Below are 23785 nucleotides of genomic sequence, written 5' to 3' on the forward strand. Positions count from 1 at the left end.
AGAAGGTTCCAGAAGTGTATATTCGACAGGTGTGCGAATAACACTTTTGCCATCGCTTGCTCTTCAGTCTTCCCCATTTAATGACGCCATTACTGCTATAGTTAATCAAATCCACTAACAATAACTCACACCGACAGATGTCTAAGCATCTGCCAGGAAATACACTCTGCATATTCAGACTGCTCTGAGAACCCCTTCTCTCTGTCTGCCTCGTTCCTCGGCCTCTACTGAGCCATGTTCAACAAGGCATATAATGGTTACCGTTTGCAAACGTAGCCAGCATTTTTCTGTCAGCTTGTTTCTGTTAGGACCATTGGCTGACGTCAGTTCCTTTATTTATTTATTTATTTTTTGTCTCTTCCTCAAACATTTGCAAACATTAGCTGGCAAGTCAGAGAAGTATAGCATAGGCACAGGGGAGCCCTTTTATACTCCTGGCTAAGCTGTTGTTAAGTTGCAGGCTCTCTAGACCAAATGGAACATTCAGAATGAGATGCTCAGCGGTGAATTGAAAGGTAACGTAGTTTGTTGTGAACGTTTACCTATTGCATGACGTTTTTCATTCTTCAAAAGGAGTAAGAAAAGGATATCTATTGTATGTGAGAAGCAACAACATTCAAGGCAGAGCAAAAAAAAAAAAAAAAGAAAGAAAGAAAGAAAAAAAAAAAGCACTACTTATGTACTTTGCTCCGCTCTGAATTTTTCAGCATTTGAAGTGATGTCTGTATGCTTAGCAGTTGAGTGGCTGGAAGGTGTCGTGTCTTACCATGTAACTCGCCTTCCCTGATTTCCCCCGAACACGCTGCTGCTTCTCCTGCGGTCCCATGCTTCCTGTTGGGATGCGATGGCACCGATGCAGGCCCATGAAAGAGTGATGAGAAGGCAGGGAGAGGGGCCCGGTGTACAGCACTTTATTCTGGAGAACTGAGTTATTTATGGGTGTTGGAATCATGTTGTTTGCTTGTTTTATTGAGAAGCTTGTGGGCTAAGTGGCAATGGGCAGGCATGTGAGTAGAGTCTCCCGGAGGCCTCCCCTGAAGAAATCTTCCTCCTGATAAATAAATCAACAAAGATGAATATTTTATTCACATGAGATCCATTGTTGCTGGGAGTGTTTATGTGGATGTGCTGCAGCCCCGTTGTTCACTGGAAAACGAACCCACCCCCTCCCCACTCAACCCCCACAGGTCAACCACGCTCTCTGTGACGTTGCAGCTTGTTGAAGATAAAGCGACAGTTATAATTAAGCTGGATATGTGCGCATCTGTGTGTGGCCTCCTACTGAGAAAGGATGAGAGAAATGACTTCCTATCGGCCTGTTCAATCAGGTGTCAGCGGGCACAGTCATTTTTTACACGTGCTGCTGAAACTGGTCCTTAGAGTGACGGTGTAACCAATACACGAGTATTCTGTATCTTCTCATCCAGTAAAGCCCTTGCATGCCAAAAGAGAAAAGACAAAAAAGCTGGAACACTTCACAAGCGCGGCAAGGGCTTGAGATTGTAAAAATGCAGAGAGAAGGGCATAAGAAGAGAGAATGAGGTTACCGAAAAGGAGAGACAGGTCAAGCAAAGAAAGCAGAAAGAGAGACAGATTGGCACAAGCGGAGAGGAAGACAGAGAAGTCAAAGAAAAATGGTAAATGGTGGGGAAGAGAAGGAGGTCAGTACAGGTACGGGAGAGAAAAAGACAAAACGGGAACAGCACTGAAACGGTTATGGACAGACTCCGGTAATTCCGCGGCTGGGCTGGGATGGAGGGTCGGATGGATCGTGAATGCAGGAAGAGAAGGGATGAGAGCAGTAAGGGGAAGGCGGTTCGTTTTGCTGATCCTGTGGAAGGGTTGCTCTTCAGAGAGTTTCACGACATGAATGATTCAGGACCAAAACTCACTCAATCCCATATCTATCCTACTCAGACTAACATCCTCGCCAAATGGGCTCAAGGATCTTTTTGGTAGAGGCCCTCGGACGCTGTGATGTCTCTTTTTTTTTTTTTTTTTTTTTTTCTTTTTGTGTGATAAAACATCAAAAGACAGATAGGTAAATAAATAAATAAATACAGGAATGTTTTATTTAGTCCTCCTGTCTGCGTAACGCATCAGTGAACTGAAAGACAGAGCGACGGGCAGTCCTTAACGTCAGCGTTAGAAGTGAAGAGGCCTTTCAGCAGAGGAAACTTCTCTCTAATGGACCATCCATGAGTTGGTTTGGAGCTTTTTGAAGAAACAGGTGACCTGTATGAGTGTGGCTGCTCGTACTGTGTGGAGAGTCTGAAGTGCTTTTAGACAATCACGCTGCTGTGGTGCAGAACTGATCAACAAAGTATCAGATCTGAGGGGACTAAAGGGGAGAGACATAAGAGTTATGTAGTGCATTAGACTAAACCATAAACCATGTCTGGCATAAAAAAAAAAAAAAAAAAAAAGATGCTAATACATAACAAAAGAGAGCTTTCAACCTCTTTTGCTCCTATCTGCCATTTTAAGTTTGTTTATTCATTTTCTGTAGTGCAGAGTACAAAAGAACATACAGAATACAGGTAACACATCTGTATAATTTTGTGAATGAGCCATGTTGTATGTATGTGTGTGTGTGTGTGTGTGTGTGTGTGTGTATGTTTAGTGAAAAAGCCCTGTTTTCTTTCAGAGAGTTGGAGACGTGACACTTTTAAAGGCCATGGCTCATAGGACTTGTGTTCTATTAATGGAAGGGCAGTGCTTCCAGTCTGCTCCCCGGCCTGCTCAAGGGAAACCCACTATCTTCCTCCACATAAGAAACACAGGCTCTTCTGCTTGCTCCGATAACAACATATAAATCAGATTTGAAATGTTTTAAACCTTTGAATTATGCCATATCAGTAGTTTTTCTGTAGTTAGGAAGAATACAATGTGGGCCATCCACGCGTTAACCGGAATCACAGATCACGTTGTTGCTCTGTTGGTTCTCAGTATCTGCGCTTCTTTTTTTAGGCAGTCAATAATGTTCTCACAAACTCCCGATTTATGTTTGCTGAATTGGAAGGGTGTCTGTGTCTGCGTGTATGTGTGTGTGTGTGTGTGTTTGTTTGTCTGTGTGTGCATGTGTGGCATTCAGGCATGTGTTGATGTGTTTACGTGTCTACGTCAGCTTTGCGGGCCGCGTCCCGTCTGATGTCTTTATCTGCTGAATTTATCGCCTCCTCCTCCTCCTCCTCCTCTTCTCTGTGCCAGCGTCTGGAAGGATGACTGCATTGTGTCTTATGACATCAGATTTAATACATGAGGAGATAGAGACATGTCTCCTCCGCTCACACTAGTGTCTCTCAAACCTTATTTATGATACATCCAAAATACAATCTCATTTAAACAAGAAATAGAATAAAACAATCTATCGATCAGACCCCGTATCATCCCAATCCATCTGTGTTTGTCTTTCTATCTGCCACCCTATCGTGGTTAAGGGTTTTTTTTTCTTTCTTTCTTTCTTTCTTTATTCCTCCCCAGACGTTTCCCCCTCTATTTGTTTAGTGATCCATCAGACTATTTACCTTATCATCCTGCCAAACCATCCATTTACGCTTCCATCTGTCTGTCAAACTATATCATAGGATCCATTTGTCTAACTATCTCTCTGTCTACTTATCTGACTGTCAATCAAATGCCCCATCCCGTCTGCGCGGTTTTCCTTGGCCGCTTTACTGCTGAGTTCTCCCTAAGCTGCAGAGTTGGGAATGTCGCTTCTAATGGCAAATGCAGCCATCCATCTCTTTGTGTATAGATGTACGTTTTTGTTTTACTTATCAATCTATTGCTTTATTTTATGTAGTGAAAAAGGGACAATACTCAACTAGCAACACTGCGTCAGGAAAGAGCTCATCTGTATTCCCAGTGATACCCAGTCAGTCAGTCAGTCAGCTAGTGTCTCCACACTAATCATTAGCCTCCTGGTAGTGGGTGCCCAGTACTGTCTGCAGAGTCAAATTGTGACTCCGCACCCCTGCCAGCGCGTGGCATGCTGGACCTGGCATCCGCTCTGGTACCAAGCTGTCCTGAAGCAGGTCAGCAGTTCCGTGGCATTGGCCCGGCCTGGTTTGGCTCTGGAGCACGACCGATCCCGATGCTCACGCCGCCGGCAGCGAGGCCCCCCGCCAAAGTCACAAACCATCGTAGAAGATCAGCTCGAAGCCCTCCTCTCTCCCCAGGCGTGGAAACACGGAGACCTGATGGATTAGTCTCTCCTCTATCAGAGGGGACCGGAGGCGCTGGGTTTTGCCAAAACTCCCATCTGCCCTCACAAGACACTGAGCAGTCCGCAGCTTGTGACACGCAGCGTTCTTATAGGACCTCCACCATTTTCTGTCTTTGTTAAAAACACTATATCCCTATAGGTTTACAATCTATATATTCAACCTGATCAAAAGTATCCCCTCAGCTACTAGATGCTATAGTACCACACAATATGTAGATCCACCACACAGCCAGAGACAAGGATCATTACAAAAGTCTGCTGTTACAAAAATTGCGCTTTTTGTCCACTCACTGATACAAAATCCTATATCACAAGACCCTCTTACTGTTTTGATACACTAGACCTTACACCTCTGACCTCTGCTCCAATCCTAAAGGACTATCGGACCCATGGTCTTCTTTAAGACATTACACCGCAACTTGTGCTGGCTGTCAGAACTCCATTACAAACTAGCCTGCAATCCGTGCCCGCAAAACACGCAGTACAGAACCCTCTGCTGTCAGTGCTAAAACACTGAACATCAGATCAACGCGCACTTTTTACAGTTTAAGCTTACAACTTTGTTGCAGTGAGAAGAAGCAGTGTGAACCCGCTGAAATATTCAAGCGGAGAATAACATTAAAGTTTATTTCTTTAACTTTCTCAGTCTCCCCCTGACCCAGGGCGTGAGCACAAGCCCAATAGAGGTGATGATGTGGATTGTGAATTTGCCTCCGGCTATGATCAATTGTAAAGTATTTCTCATCTGCTGATTTGGGTGTACTTCTGCTTCTCTGTTAGCTCTCTTCAGAGCGTCTGGACTTGCTGTGTCAGAAAGCATGCGGAAGATTGCCACTCTTCCCTCTCTCTCAATGAAATCAAGCCGGTACTCTTTTCACAACACATCTAGTCCTCCTTCACCAACCCAATGAAAAATCTGTCCCACTAAGAACCTGCCCAACATTTCGTATTCATTTAAACATACGTGACCGTTGGCCACATAGGGAACTAATGTGGGGGAGACAAAAACATTTTGAAAGAGGGTGTGCAGAAGAGCAAGAACTGCATGTTTCTCGTTCGTTTTTATCACACAGTCTGTCTCTCTTCTACCCCACACCCCTCCTTTCTGTTTGTCCCTGCTACAGACCTGTCAGATTCTTACCACTGTGCAGATAAACTACAGCCTCCCTCTCTCTTCTCTAAAAATAAGCATTTGTTTATCGACATGTGTAGTGATTTTCAGCTCTCCTATGCTGTATTGTGTGGTGAGCTGTCAGGACACATTACTCTCAGGCCTGGCTTTCCTCTCAGCCCTGATGAGAGTGAGAGAGAGAAAGAGAGCGTGAGAGAGAGAGAGAGAGAGAGAGCAGGACAATGCAAGAGTGCAGAGAGGAGGCCAGCGGGCAGCAAGGCCTGTAGTGAAAGTGGTTAAGACGCTGCCTTTTAACAGAGTCTATACACGCCAGTCCTCATTGAAGGCCTGAAACTTTTATGCAGTCTTTAAGGTAGAGCTCATGAGAACACAGGGAAAAGGATTGGCCCTGCTGAATATCTGGGTCACTCGCCCTGCATAGTGAGTGCACACATCTAAAGAAAAAGCCTTTGATTGAAAAGTCTGATAGAGTTGCAAGGGAGAAAAAAAAACAGTAGATTAGCCAAACTGACTGTCTTGCCGCATTTGTCATGTTTTGACATTCTACTTTATATTTCATCATTTTGATTACTGCGTCTTTTTACAGACTGACGGATGAAAGTGTACTGTATACAACAGCATTCTAGAGCTTGCCAGAATATGTTATCTATTCACAAAAGGTCAGAGGCTTATCTGTCCCACCCATCCGTCTATGTTTAATGGAGAAAGTTTACCTGCTCTCTTGGCGGTTCCTCGTTTAGGTCTGACAAATGCGCCACAGTTTACTCCAAACATCTGTAATTCCAGCTGAGTGTGATTTACTGAAAGCGGGATCTCAGTGTCTTTTTTTTCTGCCGTGCTTATCTAGGACTGTCAACTCCTGCCACTTACCAAACAGAAAAGCACTTAAAAGCTCAAATCTCAGCCCTGGAAAAGAAAGCCAGCAGATCTCCACCACTTGTTACAGACCTTCACTTGTTTATTGTACACACCAGTAAAAGCATAGAAGAATGATGGTATATTTGATTTTTTTTTCTTTACTGAAGTAATTTTTAGATGGCCAAACGAGAATGTTCTCATTTCTTGTTAAAAAAAAAAAAAAAAAAAATACACACATATATATATATATATATATATATATATATATATATATATATTACTTTAATGCAGTTTGTCTTCATTCAATTCAGTTGAAGTAATTATGGTTGTTTTATTGTAGTTGCATTGTAGTTTCACCAGATATTCCTATTCAATGATCTACCCTCGCGTTTAAAGTCTTATGAACGTTCTGCGCTAAGTATTAATTACACTGTGTGGGGGGGGGGGGGGGGGGACGCTTTTGTTATTTTATATTTAAGTTCTGAAATTTCCTATCAGTAGCTGTTTTTGATGTATGAGGCTTTGCATGTCATTGCAGGGCACCTGAATAGTCACATAATGTAACACACTCTCTGTCTGTATGATGTGACTACATAGATGGGTTATGTAGCAAGACTATGGCCCTCTTGACCAGTTGAGTCCCAGTATGTGATAAAGTCGAAGATTAAAAACAGAGATAGTTCAAGTTCCTATTACTCATTTTACGTCATACGGTTTAAACATCTTGAAGACACGTGTGCTTCTTCAGAAAAAAATCTTTACTAAGTAATAAACAGCGAAACATTTTTATCAAAAGCTTAATTTGTTTGAGAGATGCTGTTTAGAAATTATTTACAAGCGAGGCCGGTCTCATAAATCATTAAACTACCATTCGGCGTATACCAAGCTGGACGAGGTTAAGCCCTCAGTTTTTCATCCTTTCTTGTTTGTTTTTTTTTTGTTCTCTGAGCTGAGGTTACTTCTCCGCTTGACTCTGCTCTTTCCCTTCAGAGCAGTCACTCTGGGCTTCCAACGAGGCCTCGTTTGACGCGATTGCAGTTTTAGCTCCTCCAACCCCATAACTTACAGCGGGGGAAATAGGTTTCTCCCGCCCGGCCTCCCTATTTCTGTTGCTTGTTTGTGGGTATGGTGTTCAATTACTCTGCCAGTCCCAGCCTTATAGAAGCTGACTGAAGATGAAGGCTGGAGATAGCAGGAGCAGCAGTAGAGACCGCACTGCTCACACAGGCCAAGAAAAAGAAAAAAAAAACAACACTGTTTACACATTCTGAGGCAGAAAGATTTAATCATCTTTATTGCATTTGGTCTCATAACAGTACACATGAAGTCAAATGTACATATGAAGTAGAACGGTTTTGAAGTGTGTGTGTATTTGTGTGTGTATTTGTGTGTGTGTGTGTGTGTGCGCGTGCGCACATCCTTGTGTAGTTGAGGGTGTGCTCTAGTGTGCGTGTGTGTGTATGTCTATAGTACAAGAATTTGTTTCGATTTTTACATCTGTGGATAGTAGTTAAATGAACGCATCTGTGAATATGTCAAAATATTCATGAGCAAACATAATTATTTGTCTATAATTGTGGTCAAAGTTTAAATGGTATAAAAATGTACTTTTTCCACACTGTTCTTTGTTGATTTGATTTGAATCGATCATATCAATTACTCATAAGGCATTAGCATCTGACATGTACATTCTCACTGGCACCTTAGTTACCTATGTTAGATTGTGATCCATATTTATTATTCACAAAGTAAACCTCATGCAAAGGGACTTTCCTGATGTAACAGTATGTAATTACCAGAGGATGACAGTAATGCCAAGCCCATTAGGACGGTTAATCTCTTTAGAAGAATGCACAAGAGAGATCACAGACTTATCATTCCATCACAGAACAGCTTCTAGTTGAAGGCAGCTTACCTACTCGCTAAAGTGCTGCTTATCCCTTTTTTGTCTGTGGAACATAGCTGTTTGGTAGTGTCTTTCCCCTTGCTTCTGTTTTTATTTGACAATCTAAACCTTTTCCCACTGTTAAAGTTCATTGCAACACACCCTCTGAGCGTACCAGTGTCCTCCTCCTTGACAAAGTGCTTAACGCTTAAAAAAACAAAAAAAAAGGCAATCGTCTTTTGCATTTAATTATGTTCTTCGCTGCAAACATTTCCCAGCTGTAACCAGAAATATTGTTCTTCTTTTGTCATTGTTATTCTTCTCCTTCTGCTGTGCTGGTAGAAACTCTAAAAGACGTCGCCTCAGGGAAAACCAGGTAAAAAAAAAAAAAAAAAAGCCATCAAGTTTCTGACAGTAGACAGATTTGTGATCAGTGCCAGAATTTCTTCAAGTAGTTATAGTTTTATTTTTCTTTTGTGTTTTCTCTCCTGTAGAGGGTAGCTGTTATATTTGTTTCCCAGTAGAAATCACTGCTGTTTGTTCAATTGTTCCCATAGATGGATGAATGTGGGACAAAGACAGATCTAGACTAAGAGATACTAAAGCATTGTTCCCAAGTGTAAAGAGATAGAAGGTGGGACTTTTTAAAAAGCTCTCCCGCCGCTGACTTGCATTATTTGGCACCAGTTTATTTTGCAATGGACTCATTCAGCCCCTGTGTTCAATACAAGGCTCTGAAGGCAATTATCTGAAAGTATTGCTTTCTGAGTGCTATTTCTTCCTGCTCTCCAAGAAAAACTACAGTTCCCTATGCCCCGCTCAGACATAATGTCTTACTCCATTTTCAGTGTTGAAAAAGGAGTACTCCATTGTCTTCTTCTCTCTTAACTCAAAGGGAACAAACAAAAATCCATACAACATAGTCTTCTCATTGTCCATTCCATATATTGAGTGGACATCCTTTAAAACAATTGCATGGCGATAGCAGTGTTTTTTAGCCAACTCTTTGTGTTTTCCACCTCTCATACCATCTCTCGATCCCTGTGCTGGTCCCTCTTCACTTTAATCTTTTCTCACTCTCCCTCCCACATAGACTGAGCTGTGTTGACCCTGTAGTTAAGAGTGAAAGAGTGTATTCTCCAAACGGAATCTTTGAATGCAGTACTAGGTCTGAGGGTAAAAAGAGGAAACAGAGAGAGAAATAAGGGCTCCTTCATAAGAATTGCAAATTCAGTCTGAAATATGATGAGCATATTTCTTCTTTTTTCTTTTCTGTTTTTTTTTTTTTCTCTCTTTTTTGGGTCTTTTTTTTTTCTCACCTGCACTAGTTTTGAAGTTTCTTTGTTTTTCTGTCTACTGGTTGATGCAAGGCGTCAGAGACGGAACAGACCCCGGGGCGAAACAGAGCCCATTGGATGAGTTGTTTGAAGTTGAAGTGGATGAAAGCGGTGTGATTGGATGAACTCATATTTGGATTTTTTTTTTTCTTGAAAATGCCACACGCGGAGTTCAAAGTTCATCTGCCTTGAACTTTCAGTCATGCAGTGGAAGGCTGTTCTGTAGAGCCATTTGGTCAACCTCTTTCTTTCCCCTCAGTTTTCTCTCTGTGCCCTACTAAGTGTGTTACACTTATTTCCTGCTCTTTTTTTTTTTTTTATTTTCAGATCTCAAATTTGCTCATCTTACTGGTCATCTCTCTCTCCTTCTCACTACCCCCAACTCTCCTTCTCTCTCTCTCTCTCTCTCTCTCTCTCTCTCTCCCTCTCTCTCTCTCTCTCTCTCTCTCTCTTTGTCTCTTGCTCATCCCTACGCTTTGTACTGTCTGTATTGTGTAGTCTAACTGTGAAGTAGTTGCTCTTTCAGCAGGCACCTCTGGAACGGTCTTGTTTGTGGGTAAAGCCATCTCAGTGACTTTCAGCTTATGGTCTGGCATTATGGATGGACACTGTTCCTGTTCCTCAGTGCCCATCTCACAGTGCCCGCAGTGCTTGGCACCTCACTCCTAGCACTAACTAACCAACACTGCTAGTGCTAGACATAAGTCTTGGCACTCAGATTAGTGAGATATATATATCTGGGACTGTCACCTTCACTTGGGAACATACCAGGAGAAGACATTTTAAGTTTTTCTTTGGGAGCTAAAGCCTTCAGTGATTTCAGTGAAGCAGAAATTCTGTTTGCAAGACTTCCTTGTTTCTGTAACGTTAGTGTTCTCAGCTAATCTGAGAATCTTTGTATTTTGCACTGCAAGGAGCTTATATTTGACCTGTAAAATATAATATTTCAGATTTTTTTGAGTAAACTCAGCTTTTGGGTTAAGCCTGGTGAGTTACTTCATCGTTTTATTTAACATGTTTGGATTTCAGAGTGATTGTATAACGTTAACAAAATGTTCAACTGATCCCTAAGTCCTAACACATTTTCAGTAAATAATGTTTGCAAATGATATTTCGCTGATTTTCTCATCAAGCTAAACAGCTTCGTAAGTCGCAATAATATCGTTTTCTGTCAGCGTCAGAGTTCCTAAAAAATGGAAATATTTATTTCCCCTTTGGTTCTGAACTGTTTGATTCCAAGGCTTATATATATTTGATGTAAAGTGTTCTTCTGTCTGCACTGTCTCTCGTATCCCAACAGATGTACTGATGATTATGTGCAGCTGTGCTGTGTGTTTATTAATGCTTTGCGTCTGGTTGCACTCCCAACTCTCTGAATGTGTGTGTGTGTGTGTGTGTGTGCACGCGCTTGTGAATTAAATGTGTTCCTCTGCTCTGCTGCGATATGAGTGTGTGATGGAGTAGCTCTCGAGTGTTGGCAGGGAGATGAGGAGCTCACTGGAGTTACTATGACACCAGACATGAGCCCACCCTCCTTAGACTGTTCTATATGCCTGTAGCTCTCTTCAAAACCACTCTTCTTTTGTTGTTTGTGTCTCCCTGTGTACCTCTTCCCTGTTCTTTCTTTCTCTCCCTCTCCTTCCCCCCTCTCTCTTCTCTATTTCCCTTCCTTCCCTGTCTGTTTCATCACTCTGAACTGGTCTGACTTTACCTTATTGTGACTTTTTTTTTTCTTTCCCAGACAACCGTCGCACTGGTTTGGAAAGATCCCGCTCACGTCACATCGCAAACCCTATGGTCCGATGATCGCTGGCCGCCTGAGGTCACTAGCCAAGTGCCAAAGACCCAAAACAGGGGACACGGAGGATGTCTGAGAACAGTCAGGACAGACACGCATGTGCCCACTAGTGCGGCACACCGGGTTGCTATAGAAACCTCGTATAAACCAGGACGTTCCTCTGAGATGGGAACTACACATACATATTACACACACACACACTGACACACATACACGGACATGTCAAAGGACATCATCTTCTCACACAGTTGTCTGAAGCCTTACGTATTTATTCACTCTCTCACGGCTGTACTTGTGAAAAAACCTAAAAAGATTAAGTTTTGGGTTGGTTTAATCTGCTTTCATTGCTGTGCTGCTTTCATGTTTAGTCTTATTGCTCTTCATAACACTTATCAGCCCAGCTCTGGTTGGAGTGCTCTTGTTCCTGTAGCCCTAAAATAGGGCCGAGATTCCGGATTGGATCCAATTTTATTACCTTTTTCATTGAATTTCTGAGTACAGCTACTTTAGTACCTTTGAGAACTGGCCAGGCATACCCCAGAGGAGTACATGTTTTATATTCAGAGTGGGTCACGTGACTGCTTTCCGCATTGATATAACCAAACCTTGAACGGATTTTCTTTTCTTGTTTTTATTTCTGATAGATAGTCCAAATGGTAGACAACACTGAGATTTTTCAGTGCATTTATTCCTCTTGTCTAAAGCTCTACTACATGCCCAGTGCATTGTTCTACTTGCGCAAGATAGAATGCTGCTTTTTTTTTTGCCTTTTTGAAGGGAATTTTATCATAATATTTGTCACATAAAGCTAGCAATGTACTATAAACCAATTCACAACACGCTTCAAAAGAAAAGGAAAAGTTTTTACTCTTTTTTATTTCAATGCCAAACTTTTTTTTTTTTTGCTTCTGTGTTTGACAAAGACCATCTTGACCAACCCCCCTTTTTTCAAAGCATCCTCTATGGCCATACTTAAATACATCTGTGCTCACAACATATCTTCAACCAAACTCTTTCTTAATCTAAAGTAATAGCATCTCAAGAAAATGATTATAACCCTCTTATAGGTGAGTAATTGGAGGTTCATGACTGAGTCTGCCATCAAGGCATGAAACTATTGGCGCGGCCGTTTTAGATTTCGTCCTCTAAACTCTTAATAAAAAAAAAATGTATTTATTCACAGTTGTAGCAAAGGGCCCTAAGCACTGCTGTCTCTCTGATGTAGCACTATTAACCAGATGCAGTGAAGAGCTCTTTTGGCCTCAAGTGGTAAAAGGGGTTTTGCTGGTGACAGTGGGCCTATGCTTACAACACCATGGCTGCCTCTATTTGAAAACCATAAGTGAAACAAATTCCTGCTTCTAGCACCACGCATGTGACCACAGCGGTTGCCATAATATGCTCTTTCTCCAGAACACTGCAAGCAAACTGTATGTATAACAAGACCTCTAAGCAATTCAAACTCAATTTCTTCCTGGGTGAATGCTTGATGAATGTAGTCTGATGCTTTGTCATAACGTTGTATGACGTCTTGACTTTGGCAAATATTGCCCATTAACAAACAAAGGCAAATTTCAAGGTTGCGCTTTCATGCCGTGTCTATCTGCGGCTCCCGCAGCACACCATCCAAAACAGAACAAAATCAATTTTGCTTACATTCAAGACTTGAGAGATCAGCAGTCAGCCAGTTAGCGTTGGATCCTCAAACGGAAGAATTTTTATCAAAACCTTTTCTTTACTTCACGTTTTCTGTACCTTAATGTCACACGCACCCAAGACAGGCGTGTTGAAAATTCTGCCGAGCTTAAGGCATCGATCTGCTTCCCTAATGAAGGCTACCCTTTGCCTGGTTCCAGCTATACATAAAACAACCTGTTCGCCACATTTTACAGTCCTCGTAACAGCTGTTTAAAAAGAAAAAAATGCAAATCACAACATCTACACATTCAAGTCATGCTCCCCGTCCCATTCATTTACATCTCTTTTTTTCACCGCTCTCCTGACAGTCTGAGTTAAACTCATCATATACTATATAACGGTGACAGCGGAATGGCAGTACATGGTTTGTCTTAAGTGTTTGAAAAATGAACCGTGAGATTATCCTATCCCATATAATGAACAAGATTATATGAAACTAAATGAACGAGAATGTGGTGTTGAAATAAAATGGGGTTTTTTAACAATTTGTGCCAATTTTGAATTATGATAAAAAAAAGAAAAAGTGTGCTTTCTACAGGGGAATTTAGACGGTGGACGGTAAAGTAGATGGTATCTGTATATTACTTTTTTTTTTCAATTAATTCTGTAATTTGTTTTTTTGGGGTTTTTTTTTTTTTTTATTGTGAAAGCAAAAGCAAAATTGCCCTGATTTGGTTTAAACTGACCTTTTTATCTCACACTAAAAATACATGCTGTGTGATGAAAAACTATTAATGCTTGCTGTTACTCATGCTATCGTTAAAAAAAAAAAAGAGTATGAAAAAACACATTTAAAAGTCATAGTACCATTTAAACATTTTATATAGGCATATTGAAGATTTAGGGCTCTGTGGTGTGATATTTTCTACAACGCTAAAATTTCAAATATCTATAAGTCTCATAGGAGATGAATGACTCATTTCCTAGTAACACATAATTTATGGTTAAAGACATGCATATCTCTTTTTATGATGTCATTGTTTTGATAAAGTACAGTGCTCTACCCTGCCATTAGTCAGTGTTGTATTTTTGTTGGTGTAATATTGGGTAATAGATGTGTGATGTGCATTCGATGAGAATACTCTAACAGTCATAGAACAGGTTCACACGAGTGTATGTGTGTGTGAGGCCTAGTGTTCTGTGGTGACTGTAAGTTCATTGGTTCCATCAGTCAGTACATCTATCATGCATCTGCTTAGAGGAGCATAAGAACTGAAGGAGAGGACATTTTAAAAAATTCTGAAGGAAGTCATTTCTTCACTTGGAGCTGAAGGTTTCTTGGAACCTTCTGCTTGTTTTCCCCTAGCTGTTTTTTAACTTTCTCTGTAACATTAGTATCATCTCTTTCATTTTATTCTCCTAGCATATGCATACTCCTTTTGTCCTCTAGATGGATTTTTTTTTTTTACTGACTAAAAAAACAGTCTGAGTTGAAACTACATTAACTTTATAAAAGGTTTACAAAAACAGAAAATAAAGGAGGCAGAAGTGGGTTAAAAGGTAGAGTGCCATTTGAGGATTAGTACTGTCAGACGTGAAAAGTGATAAGAGTCTGTAATGGTTTAAATATAACCATTCAGAGTTTTTGGATGGTGCACTTTATCGCAGTCATTTGATTTGTAATCTGGATATCTTATCATTGCCAAAGCAAACCACTCTTATGTTCAGAACACAGACTCTTCACAGGTAGTTGACCAATAAATGAAAGCTAATTTCATCCATACCCTTTTCTTCATAGTCTATGGAAAGAAGTAGATAAAAGTGTATATCCTGTTGAGTTCTCCATTTAATTCATACAAAGCATTATAGCCCTGCCTTTTCCTTGATTGACATTCACTCTGTTTTATTGTTTTAAATAAAAAAAAATATATTTGTAATGTAACATCTTTATGTTTATTTTTATCTGTGACTATGAAAAGAAACATGGAAATTGTACTGCCACCCCCCCCCCCCCCGTTCCACAGTAGATTATGTAACAGAACATCATACTAAATAATAACCACTTTCTTACATAAACTGACCATGGCGCACGATGTCTTCTTGATTATTGAATTATAGAACAAAAAAAAAATGCTTATTTGTCTCCTGTCTATAAATATCCCTTTTATGTTTCTCTGTTATAAATGAGTGGGTTCTTTGTTTTTGATTCAATTGGATATCTGTATGCTTTTACTGTACAGACCAGCTGTGGCAGACTCTTTTTCTCCTATGGGATTACACATGTGCACCATCAGTTTCAACTAATGCACAACAAAAAACTGAGTGGCCAAGCAGTGGTATCTGACAAATAACATACGTTGTACAAGAATAAAAAAAGCATATTGGTGACTTAACACCTCCGTATTTTATATCCAGGCAGCAGAACTGTCAGAGTCTGACTTCAGATCAGTGTAAAACAGTATGTTCTAGTGACACAGAGAGACAGGAGATGATTTTATCCAGTTGTGATGCTGTGTGAATTGCATCCATTTGAGTCAATTGGTGGTTTTGCAAAGTATAACTACTGTCAGCTGTAAATTGTACCACTGTTGTTCACTAGAAGCATTCATTGTGTTATTCTCATTTTCACCCACTTTTTTCCGGTTTCTCCTGACAGTAAGAATACGAGAATGTGCGTGTTGTTTTGTAGTTAACAGGTCTGAAGCAGGGAGGCAAGGGGAAGAATCATCATTTATTATGCTAAATATAACATGCACAACAAAAGGCTGCTTTGTGGTTCTGTTGACAACTGACATTTGATTTCAAATGAGGGAACAGATAGATTAGAAAATGATCCCAGTCTGCTATTTATCTGTCTCTCTCTCTGTCATGTCCCTTTCTGTGTGATTGGCTTCCTGTTTGTGTGTGTGTGAGAGAGAGAGAGAGCATCGGAGAGAAAGAGTGATGACCTGTTCTCTGTGTGAGGGCCTCTTTGGGGTTGTCCCTTGAGTAATTCTGAAATGGAATGGGAGATGTGTTCCTGTTCCTGCCCTGGAATGTCTCTGGCTGCCCTGGTGTGTGTGTTTGTGTGTGTGTGTGTGTGTGTGTGTGTGTGTGTGTGTGTATGTGCAAGCATGCTCACATGCAGTCACAGTGTGAAGAATCACAGGAAGATGTACATCTTAGTCATGTGTTCTCTCTCTCTCTCTCTCTCTCTCTCTCTCTCTCTCTCTCTCTCTCTCCTTCTCTGTCTCTCTCCCTCTCTCTGTCTCTACGCGCGCGCGTGTGTGTGTGTGTGTGTGTGTGTGGAGCTGCTTCCCTGCATCCTTAAAGAAAGTGTGACTGTGATCAAGTCTGTTCTCTTGGATACAGATGGAATAGCATTTTAAAAAGTCCAATCAAGAAAGTGCATTCAGTCATACACATCCTTGTAATGCTACTAAAATTACATTTCATGTGTACGTTAAAATTTCGTTTTTTTTACAGTGCTCATGTCATTTAAAGCAGTCAGACTGCAGGAGTCTGTAAGGTGCTAATTAGAAGTACATGTGCTTCATTATAGAACAGTAATTTCAAGCACCTCCACAGGTTTCGGCAAAACTGAACATGGACTAAATAATGATGCTCTCAGAATATGTGATAAATCTGCAACCACTTTATATCATTCTTATTTTATCCTGCAAGCATGCACATAAAGCTACTACAAAAGCAAAACTACAGTGTAACTTTTTTATTCTCTAATATCACACTAAAATCACTAAATTACATACAAATACACTTGTGAACAGATACTTAGATGCAGTTTGTGTAGGATTATCCTTATAGTGTGCTGCCGAATTGAAACTGCATGCACACAGTCATCGGGGGGCCATGCACACAGAAGGAGGCGGGTAAGTTTGTGCTGTGTTTGTGAGTCGTGGCTCTAATTTCTCTGCTGTTGAAGGTGAGGAATGAGGACCAGAGCTAAAGCAGGGGGGTCTACTGATGAGGCCTCTGGTGAAGAATGGGGTGAATACGGTTGGTAATGAGTGATGCAGGGGTATTTTTATTACTATACTTGGGTATATAAACCCTGTCAGAACCTAAGAGATGAGTTAAGCCCACACATGCACGCTCTAACATCATCTTTTTCCACACCCTGTAAATACACGCTCAGCCATCTTGCTGCATACACTGACAGACCTGTCATACGACTTAATTACAATGCATTTTGCCTTTCCCCTGCTTTGAGTTGCTCTATAGAAACAAGTACTCCACTAACGTTCTCATTCTGTCTGAAACTGTTCTCACCGTTGCCTTTGTGAGCATATTTCGTGTGTGTGTGTGTGTGTGTGTTTGTGCTTGTGTGTTTGAGAGAGAGAGAGAGAGAACTCCCATGTAGCTGCGCATATGACATATTTGCACATCTGTACTTGGCATCCCTAATGAGCAGAAGTATTTATTTATTAAATCCAGCATTATGCTGTTTCTTTGGTGTAAATACCAGTGTTACACTGCAATCACATATTTGCAACATGCACAGTAAACAAATTGATTATGGTTAACTCAGCAAGTCAGTTATAGTCAGCATGACATTATTCAGGAGAGTGGAAGGGAGGAGATGGAAAGACATGGTGGACTAGGGAAAAGGTGGCAGAATCCGCACTAGCATCAGGCTTACTTCATCCTTTATACATACAAGTTCAAGCCTGGGCCATAGGCTGTCTGTATACCCAGGAGAGCAGCTTCCCAGCTCTATGTCATTAAAATCTTACAACACAAACCAGAACAGAGGAGAACAAACCCAGGACTGTGGTTCCACTGCAGAGCTTTCTTTGGATTATTTTTCTTTTTCCTCTGCTAATTTCACCTCAGTTCTACATGTATAATTAAGTTAGACATGTTTGATATCTATTTTTCTTAGGTTATTTTGTCATGTTATTTTATTAATCATAGTCTATCTGTCTGTTCATCTTATAGGCTTTTGACTGTCCGTACTGTGAACTGAGACATAATCGTGACGTGTTTGTTTTAATAAACCTTTTATTTTTTTAAGATTGATGTTTGGATGTACCACAGGCAGCCACACAGCACGTATTGCCCTTACCCATAATGCATTACTCCCAGGCCCATACTGTCACACCACAATGCGTCGCTCTTCCAGGATCCACATCTTAGCCTGTGGCCAAACCTGAGTTATCCAGACTGGCGGTGTCTGAAGAGAGAAGAAGAGAGGGGGAGAATGGGGGAAAGCTGGGTAATTGAGTAAGTGCCCTTCTGAAAATGGATGCCAGAATAAAATGAGTTTTTATAAAAGGCTTTCTGAGTATCGTTTCACTCAAAAGTACATAAAAGCCTCCCCAAAGTTTCTCTGTTCTGTTGCCCTCAGTTGAAGTACTCTCTGTGGACCATGCACTCAGGGAAAGGCACAAATTCACACACACACACACAAACACGCAAATACACATATACACATATATACACACACACTCGCAGGCATACTTTCTTACTAGGATAAAATGGTTGACCACAACATCGGTGTCACACACATTCATGAAAAAATAATGCAGGCACTCCTTTCAGGATGGCTTGCTCTCACTCTAAAACCTCTCACCTTAACCCCAGATTATTATGAATGCCTCAGCTGAGACAGAAACAGGGACTTAGTTTGTACTTAGGCATCTGAGAGCATGCAAACAAACAACCAAGTTGAGATGCATTTTTTCCCTCCGCTGTGCTCAGCGAGGTCTGCATGCCAGACTGAGAAAGAGAGAGAGAGAGAGAGAAGGAGAGTTGGGCGTAGTGAGAGCGAGAGAGAAATGACCAGTAAGATGAGAGGAAAGAGGAAAAAAGAATTCCTGCTATCTCAATCATTTCGCGGTGAAATCCAGGCAACAAACCATAATACTGTCAAACCTTTGTGCTCCACTCTCGGTCAACGATATAACACTTGACGTATTGTTATTATTATTATTTATATGTTACACATTATCAGCAATGAAATGCAATCTCGTGACCATTTTTCATTTCTTTTTAAAAACAGATAAGTACGGATCGAAACGATATAAGCTTGTTAAATGGGTCTCAAGGGCCCCGTCTGTCTGGTTTCAAAGCCTAAATGTATTGATGAATAAAAACTGTTGACTTCAGATACACAGTGTGTCCTTTTACTGAACTGGGAGAATACAAGGATGTGCAGTGGTTATGAATAGAGTCTAAGATGGTCCATTTTGAGCGAACTTGACAGCATTGGGCTGGTATCAGAGCGTTGTAACACGAATGAGTCACTTGCCGCCTGTCTGACTCACCATGATATTGCCTCCACATTTTGGCAAATATGCACTCAGCATGTCAGGACTGCGGGTGAAGATGCCAGGCCTGATTGTCCAGCACTGTGGAAATGTGTGCTGACACAAGCAATCTTTCTCTCAGTAGTAAGTGTGTAAGATGTAGGCGTGTAATTACAGAAGAGGATGTCATGAGAATCTGAAAAGAGTAGAGCTCACTGAGGAAGAGTTTCCATTGATTCTCAGGTTTGTATGATCTTCCACTTCAGAATAGACAGCTACCTGGGCTCATTACCATCAAACTCAGCAACCACATGGGAGAACGAAAGTGAGGACACATCTCCTCTGATACGTGTGACAGCAGTTATATGTGGCTCAGTGCAAAGAAGATAGCGAATTTAAAGAACTTGATATTTATCAAGGAAAATGCAGATCACTCAACGCTAACACATAGTTTTATACGTTGATGCTTAACGCAAAGAAGAGGTATCCTTGCTCATCCACTGCTTGGTTACAAGCCTGAAATGGTAAATATGACACAGATGGGATAAACTCGGAGGCAAGTACAGGAAATATTTGTCCTGTGAAAAAATATATAGTGAGTGCTTCAACCAATTTAAATGATGTTGAGTGTTCTTTTCCTCTATGACTTCAGTGAGGCCCTATGTGACATCAGAAATGTGCTCTATGAGATCAGTCCTCTATGACATCTATGAGGTTCAATACGACATCACAGTTGTGCTCTCTGAGACAGTGCTCTATGACATCTGTGAGGTCCTATGTGACATCACAGATATGCTCTACAAAATCAGTCCTCTAGGACTTCTGTGAGGTCCTGTGTGATATGGGACTTTACCACCTGGTGAACACAGGTTCAGTATAGCATTGACGTTTTCATGTAACATTGAGCCTGATGTGTCAAATTTACATGGGATTTTGCATGGAATATGTCAGTGTTGAAGTTTCCATCGCATTACATTAAAAATTATTGTAATAACTTATTACATTATGGACAGGATATTACATTTTGGGCCCGGCATAATAACTTGCCTTTTAATCCCATTTGGGATGGGTCACATTCTTTCACTCATTCAGTAAATCAACTAAACAACCAGCCCATCAGTTTGCCAATTAATCCATGCAAACATAGTAGATCAGATATGTTTTCTGTGGTTGTAGTTTTTGTCCCTTACTACAGTGAGGCTCATACTTAAGGTGTCATTCACCACAGCTTGCACATGGAGAGTACTGTCATTTTCAGCATGGCTCTTCAGTAAGCAAGGCCCTAAAGGTAAGCTTTAAAGTGAAAAATGAAGTAAAATGAGGAATATAAAATGCATTTATGGATGGAATGTTTACAAATGAAAGGTTTTATAGATGAAATTATGTCAAATCAATAATAAGAATGCAAATATGTTGCTAGCTGGTATAATGTAATAAGTTATGACATTTTGGGTGTTATTACATTTTGGGCCATGAGAAACCACATCAATTTTTTGGGGTTTCGTTTTGTTTTGTTTTGTTTTTTGGTTATGATGGCTAGGTTGGTATTCTTTGAACAGAGACAGAGAGACAGATTTATATCACAAATTGTTAAATAGCCAGCTTAGATAGTTTTGTAACTCTGTGACAGTTCTCGCAAAAACAGGTGAACCGCCAGTTCTGTAAGGAGTTCATTCCAGTTACGAAATATTGAGCCAAGGGTACAGTTCATGTGTCATGTTATGTTGTTACTTGAGTTTCTGTCAATTATAAGAGCACACTCACTCCCTGCTTCGTCATTTAAACACATATAATATGGTGTCAAAATTAAAAGCTAAGTATATCATACTTACTGGTGAGGAGAAGAAGACCCAAAGGAGGAGAAAGGCCTCAAGGAGACAGAGAACCTCTTGAAGTGTACAAGAGTGGAGGACCGTCATATATCGTGGTAGCTCGTGGCAAGCCTGTAAACGAGCTAGCAAGGCAGAAAAAGGCCAAGGGACAAAAAAAAAAAAAAAAAAGACATGGATGTGACGCAAACAGCAACTCTACAGGCTAGTACCATGCAGCTAAGACAAGCAGGCATGTTTGATTTTAACAACAAATTCAGAACTCTGCTGCTAGACTTTTAACAAAAACAAAGAAGAGAGAGCATATTACTCCTTAGAATTGATTTTAAAGTCCTTCTGCTTGTACACAAAGCTCTTAATGGTTTAGCACCCTCTTACATTACCGATTCTCTGTTGTTTTATGTTCCTTCACGAGCCCTCCGGTCCTCTATGGCAGGTCTTTTAAACATTCCAAAAGTCCCCAAAAATAAAATTGGGGAAGCTGCTTTTATCCACTATATACCTAAACTGTGGAACACCCTACCAAGAAGTATTAGAGAGGCAGGCTCAGTGGACAGTTTTAAACGGCAACTTAAAACATACCTTTTTAGTCTAGTGTACTATTAGCAATTTTCTCTTTTGTTTTTCTCTTTTTTTGTTTTAATGGTTTTCATTCATTTTATCCATTCCTCATTCATCATAAATTCTTTTTCTTATTTCATTTAATCCATTCTTTTAATTATTTTACTCTAAGCTGTTTTATTTATTAATTTTGACAGTCTCTCCTGTTTTATGTCCCTTGAATTATGTGGTTTATCCTTGCTTTTTTATTGTGTGGTCTATTTACTACCATTTTATTTACTTTATTACTTTTTATTATTATCATTATTGTTGTTATTTTCTTTCTGCTGATATGTAAAAGCACTTTGAGCTACATTCTTTGTATGAAAAGTGCTATACAAATAAAGTATTATTATTATTATTATTATTAAAAGTAACTGGCCACAATGTTAACACACTGATGTGAACAGGGGATGAAACTGAAGTTTGGGAGTAGCATATTTGAAGTTTCAAATATGCAACCCCTAGATGCTGAGCAAGAGAAATCATATGAAAAAGTGAAAAGCAAATGTTTGAGCAAATGCAATGTAATGCAAATGTAATTTTTGAGTGAGAGATCTGATCTTTCAGAGATCGGCGGGAAGAATTAATTCATGATAGGATTGTAGTTGTGATATGTGATGCTAGACTCTCTAAAGCAATGGAGATTCCTCCAGATCTCACTTTAGACAACGCGATGGAAAGACCATGACAACGTGAAGGGGAAAAAAAAACAGTGCAGAAGAGCAGCTCCAGAGAAGAGCACAGAGCTGAAGACACTGATGCTATATGATGCAGGCAATGCCAGTTTCAAAGAGGTTCTAAGGGGCAAGAATATAGCACTTAGAACATGTCTTTCTGCCACGCGGTGGTGGAATCCCCAAATGCCGTTCCCATGCAGACCACAGTGGGTGTGACGGAACACAGGTACTGATAAGTAACCTGATGTAAGTAGTAGGGCTGTCACAATATCAGATTTTCACTACACAATTATCGTGGCCAAAAGAATTCACGATAACGATATTATCACAATATCTATAGAAAACGTGAACAAAATAATAATAATAATGTTATCGGTCAAATTCATCTTTAAATTTGTTTATTGTGTTTTGTCTATTGTTTAGCAAATGAATTACACTCAAAATATGAGTGTAGTGGGGTGGAGAGTCTGTAACCATAACTGTACAAAAGAGCACGGAAGAACAATCATACTACTTAATGGATAGTTAAAAGGCAACCAGATGAACCGATAAACAAAATAAACAAAAGATCCCCAAGGCCTAACATCTGCCATCAATACAATGTCAACTGAAACAAAATCACTTGCAGGGAGCTCGTGCTTCTATTCCTGCAGTTTTCACGATATCATGGTATTGATCCCATTCCAGCAGTAACAGGTCCGTCCAAATGCCTAGAAGTGTGCTTGTATACAGTTAATTTATCGGTCCACTCGGTTTTTTTCTTTTAATCGCCGTTTTTAATCAATTAATTTCACATTGAGAATGTAACCGGGGGTCACTAGGACCTAGCGGAAAAAACAAGATGCAACACATCGTTTAGCCCCTGTTGTAATGATTGGTTGACATGCATGTTTGGTATTTTGTAGGAATTCTGTATTATCAGGCAAGCAGCGACCCGAGGTGATGTAATGCACTGTTAAACCAATGTAATGGAACTCTCTTAATGTGTTTAGGTTTTAACAATCTTATTTGTTTTTTAGTTGTCAGTGTGCTTGCTGAATGTCAGCAAAGCTCGTGATCCTCTGGGTAAACAACCTCACGTAGCCAGCGCGTCACTGTCTGTGGCTGAGAATCTTTGCAAAAGGTACAGAGCTTTTAATAGGAATATTTGCTCTTTGTATTTAAGTATTATGATTGTTGACTGCTGTATGTTTGAACGGTCCACTCGTTTTGTTTTGTTTTTTTGTTGTTGTTGTTGTTGTTTTTTTCGGTTTTTTTTTTTTTTTTTTTTAATTGCCGTTTTTAAATGCTTATTTTCCCATCTAAATGAACGGGGAAAGTTTTAGGTCTCTAGTGCTATGATGAGGGATTGCACACAGTGGCAGTCAATAGTTGGATTCAGTGGTCTTTAGCTCCGTGACTACACTTCAGCTGGAGACAGATCGAGTAGGCCTGTTTCTACAGTTAAGATTCGATGAAGCCGCGGCAATCACATTCGCATTTTCTCGCGGAAATGCATCTCAAGTTTACGATATTATCTTATGTGTATTTTTAACACCATATCAGTATTTCC

The 23785-nt window shown here is 40.3% G+C and overlaps 1 protein-coding gene across 1 annotated transcript in view; it reads left to right on the forward strand.

The window, feature by feature from the left end:
* diaph2 (diaphanous-related formin 2) overlaps window positions 1-12429 on the forward strand; it is a 333165-nt gene extending 320736 nt beyond the window's left edge. Inside the window, exons 30-31 of the mRNA XM_030765467.1 lie at window positions 8458-8479; window positions 11182-12429. Of these exons, the coding sequence (XP_030621327.1) occupies window positions 8458-8479; window positions 11182-11314 (155 nt within the window). The 3' untranslated portion in view covers window positions 11315-12429. The remainder of the gene's footprint in view (window positions 1-8457; window positions 8480-11181) is intronic.
* Window positions 12430-23785: the final 11356 nt, after the last annotated feature.

This window comes from Chanos chanos, chromosome 2, assembly GCF_902362185.1.
Source record: "Chanos chanos chromosome 2, fChaCha1.1, whole genome shotgun sequence".
Classification (NCBI taxonomy): domain Eukaryota; kingdom Metazoa; phylum Chordata; class Actinopteri; order Gonorynchiformes; family Chanidae; genus Chanos; species Chanos chanos.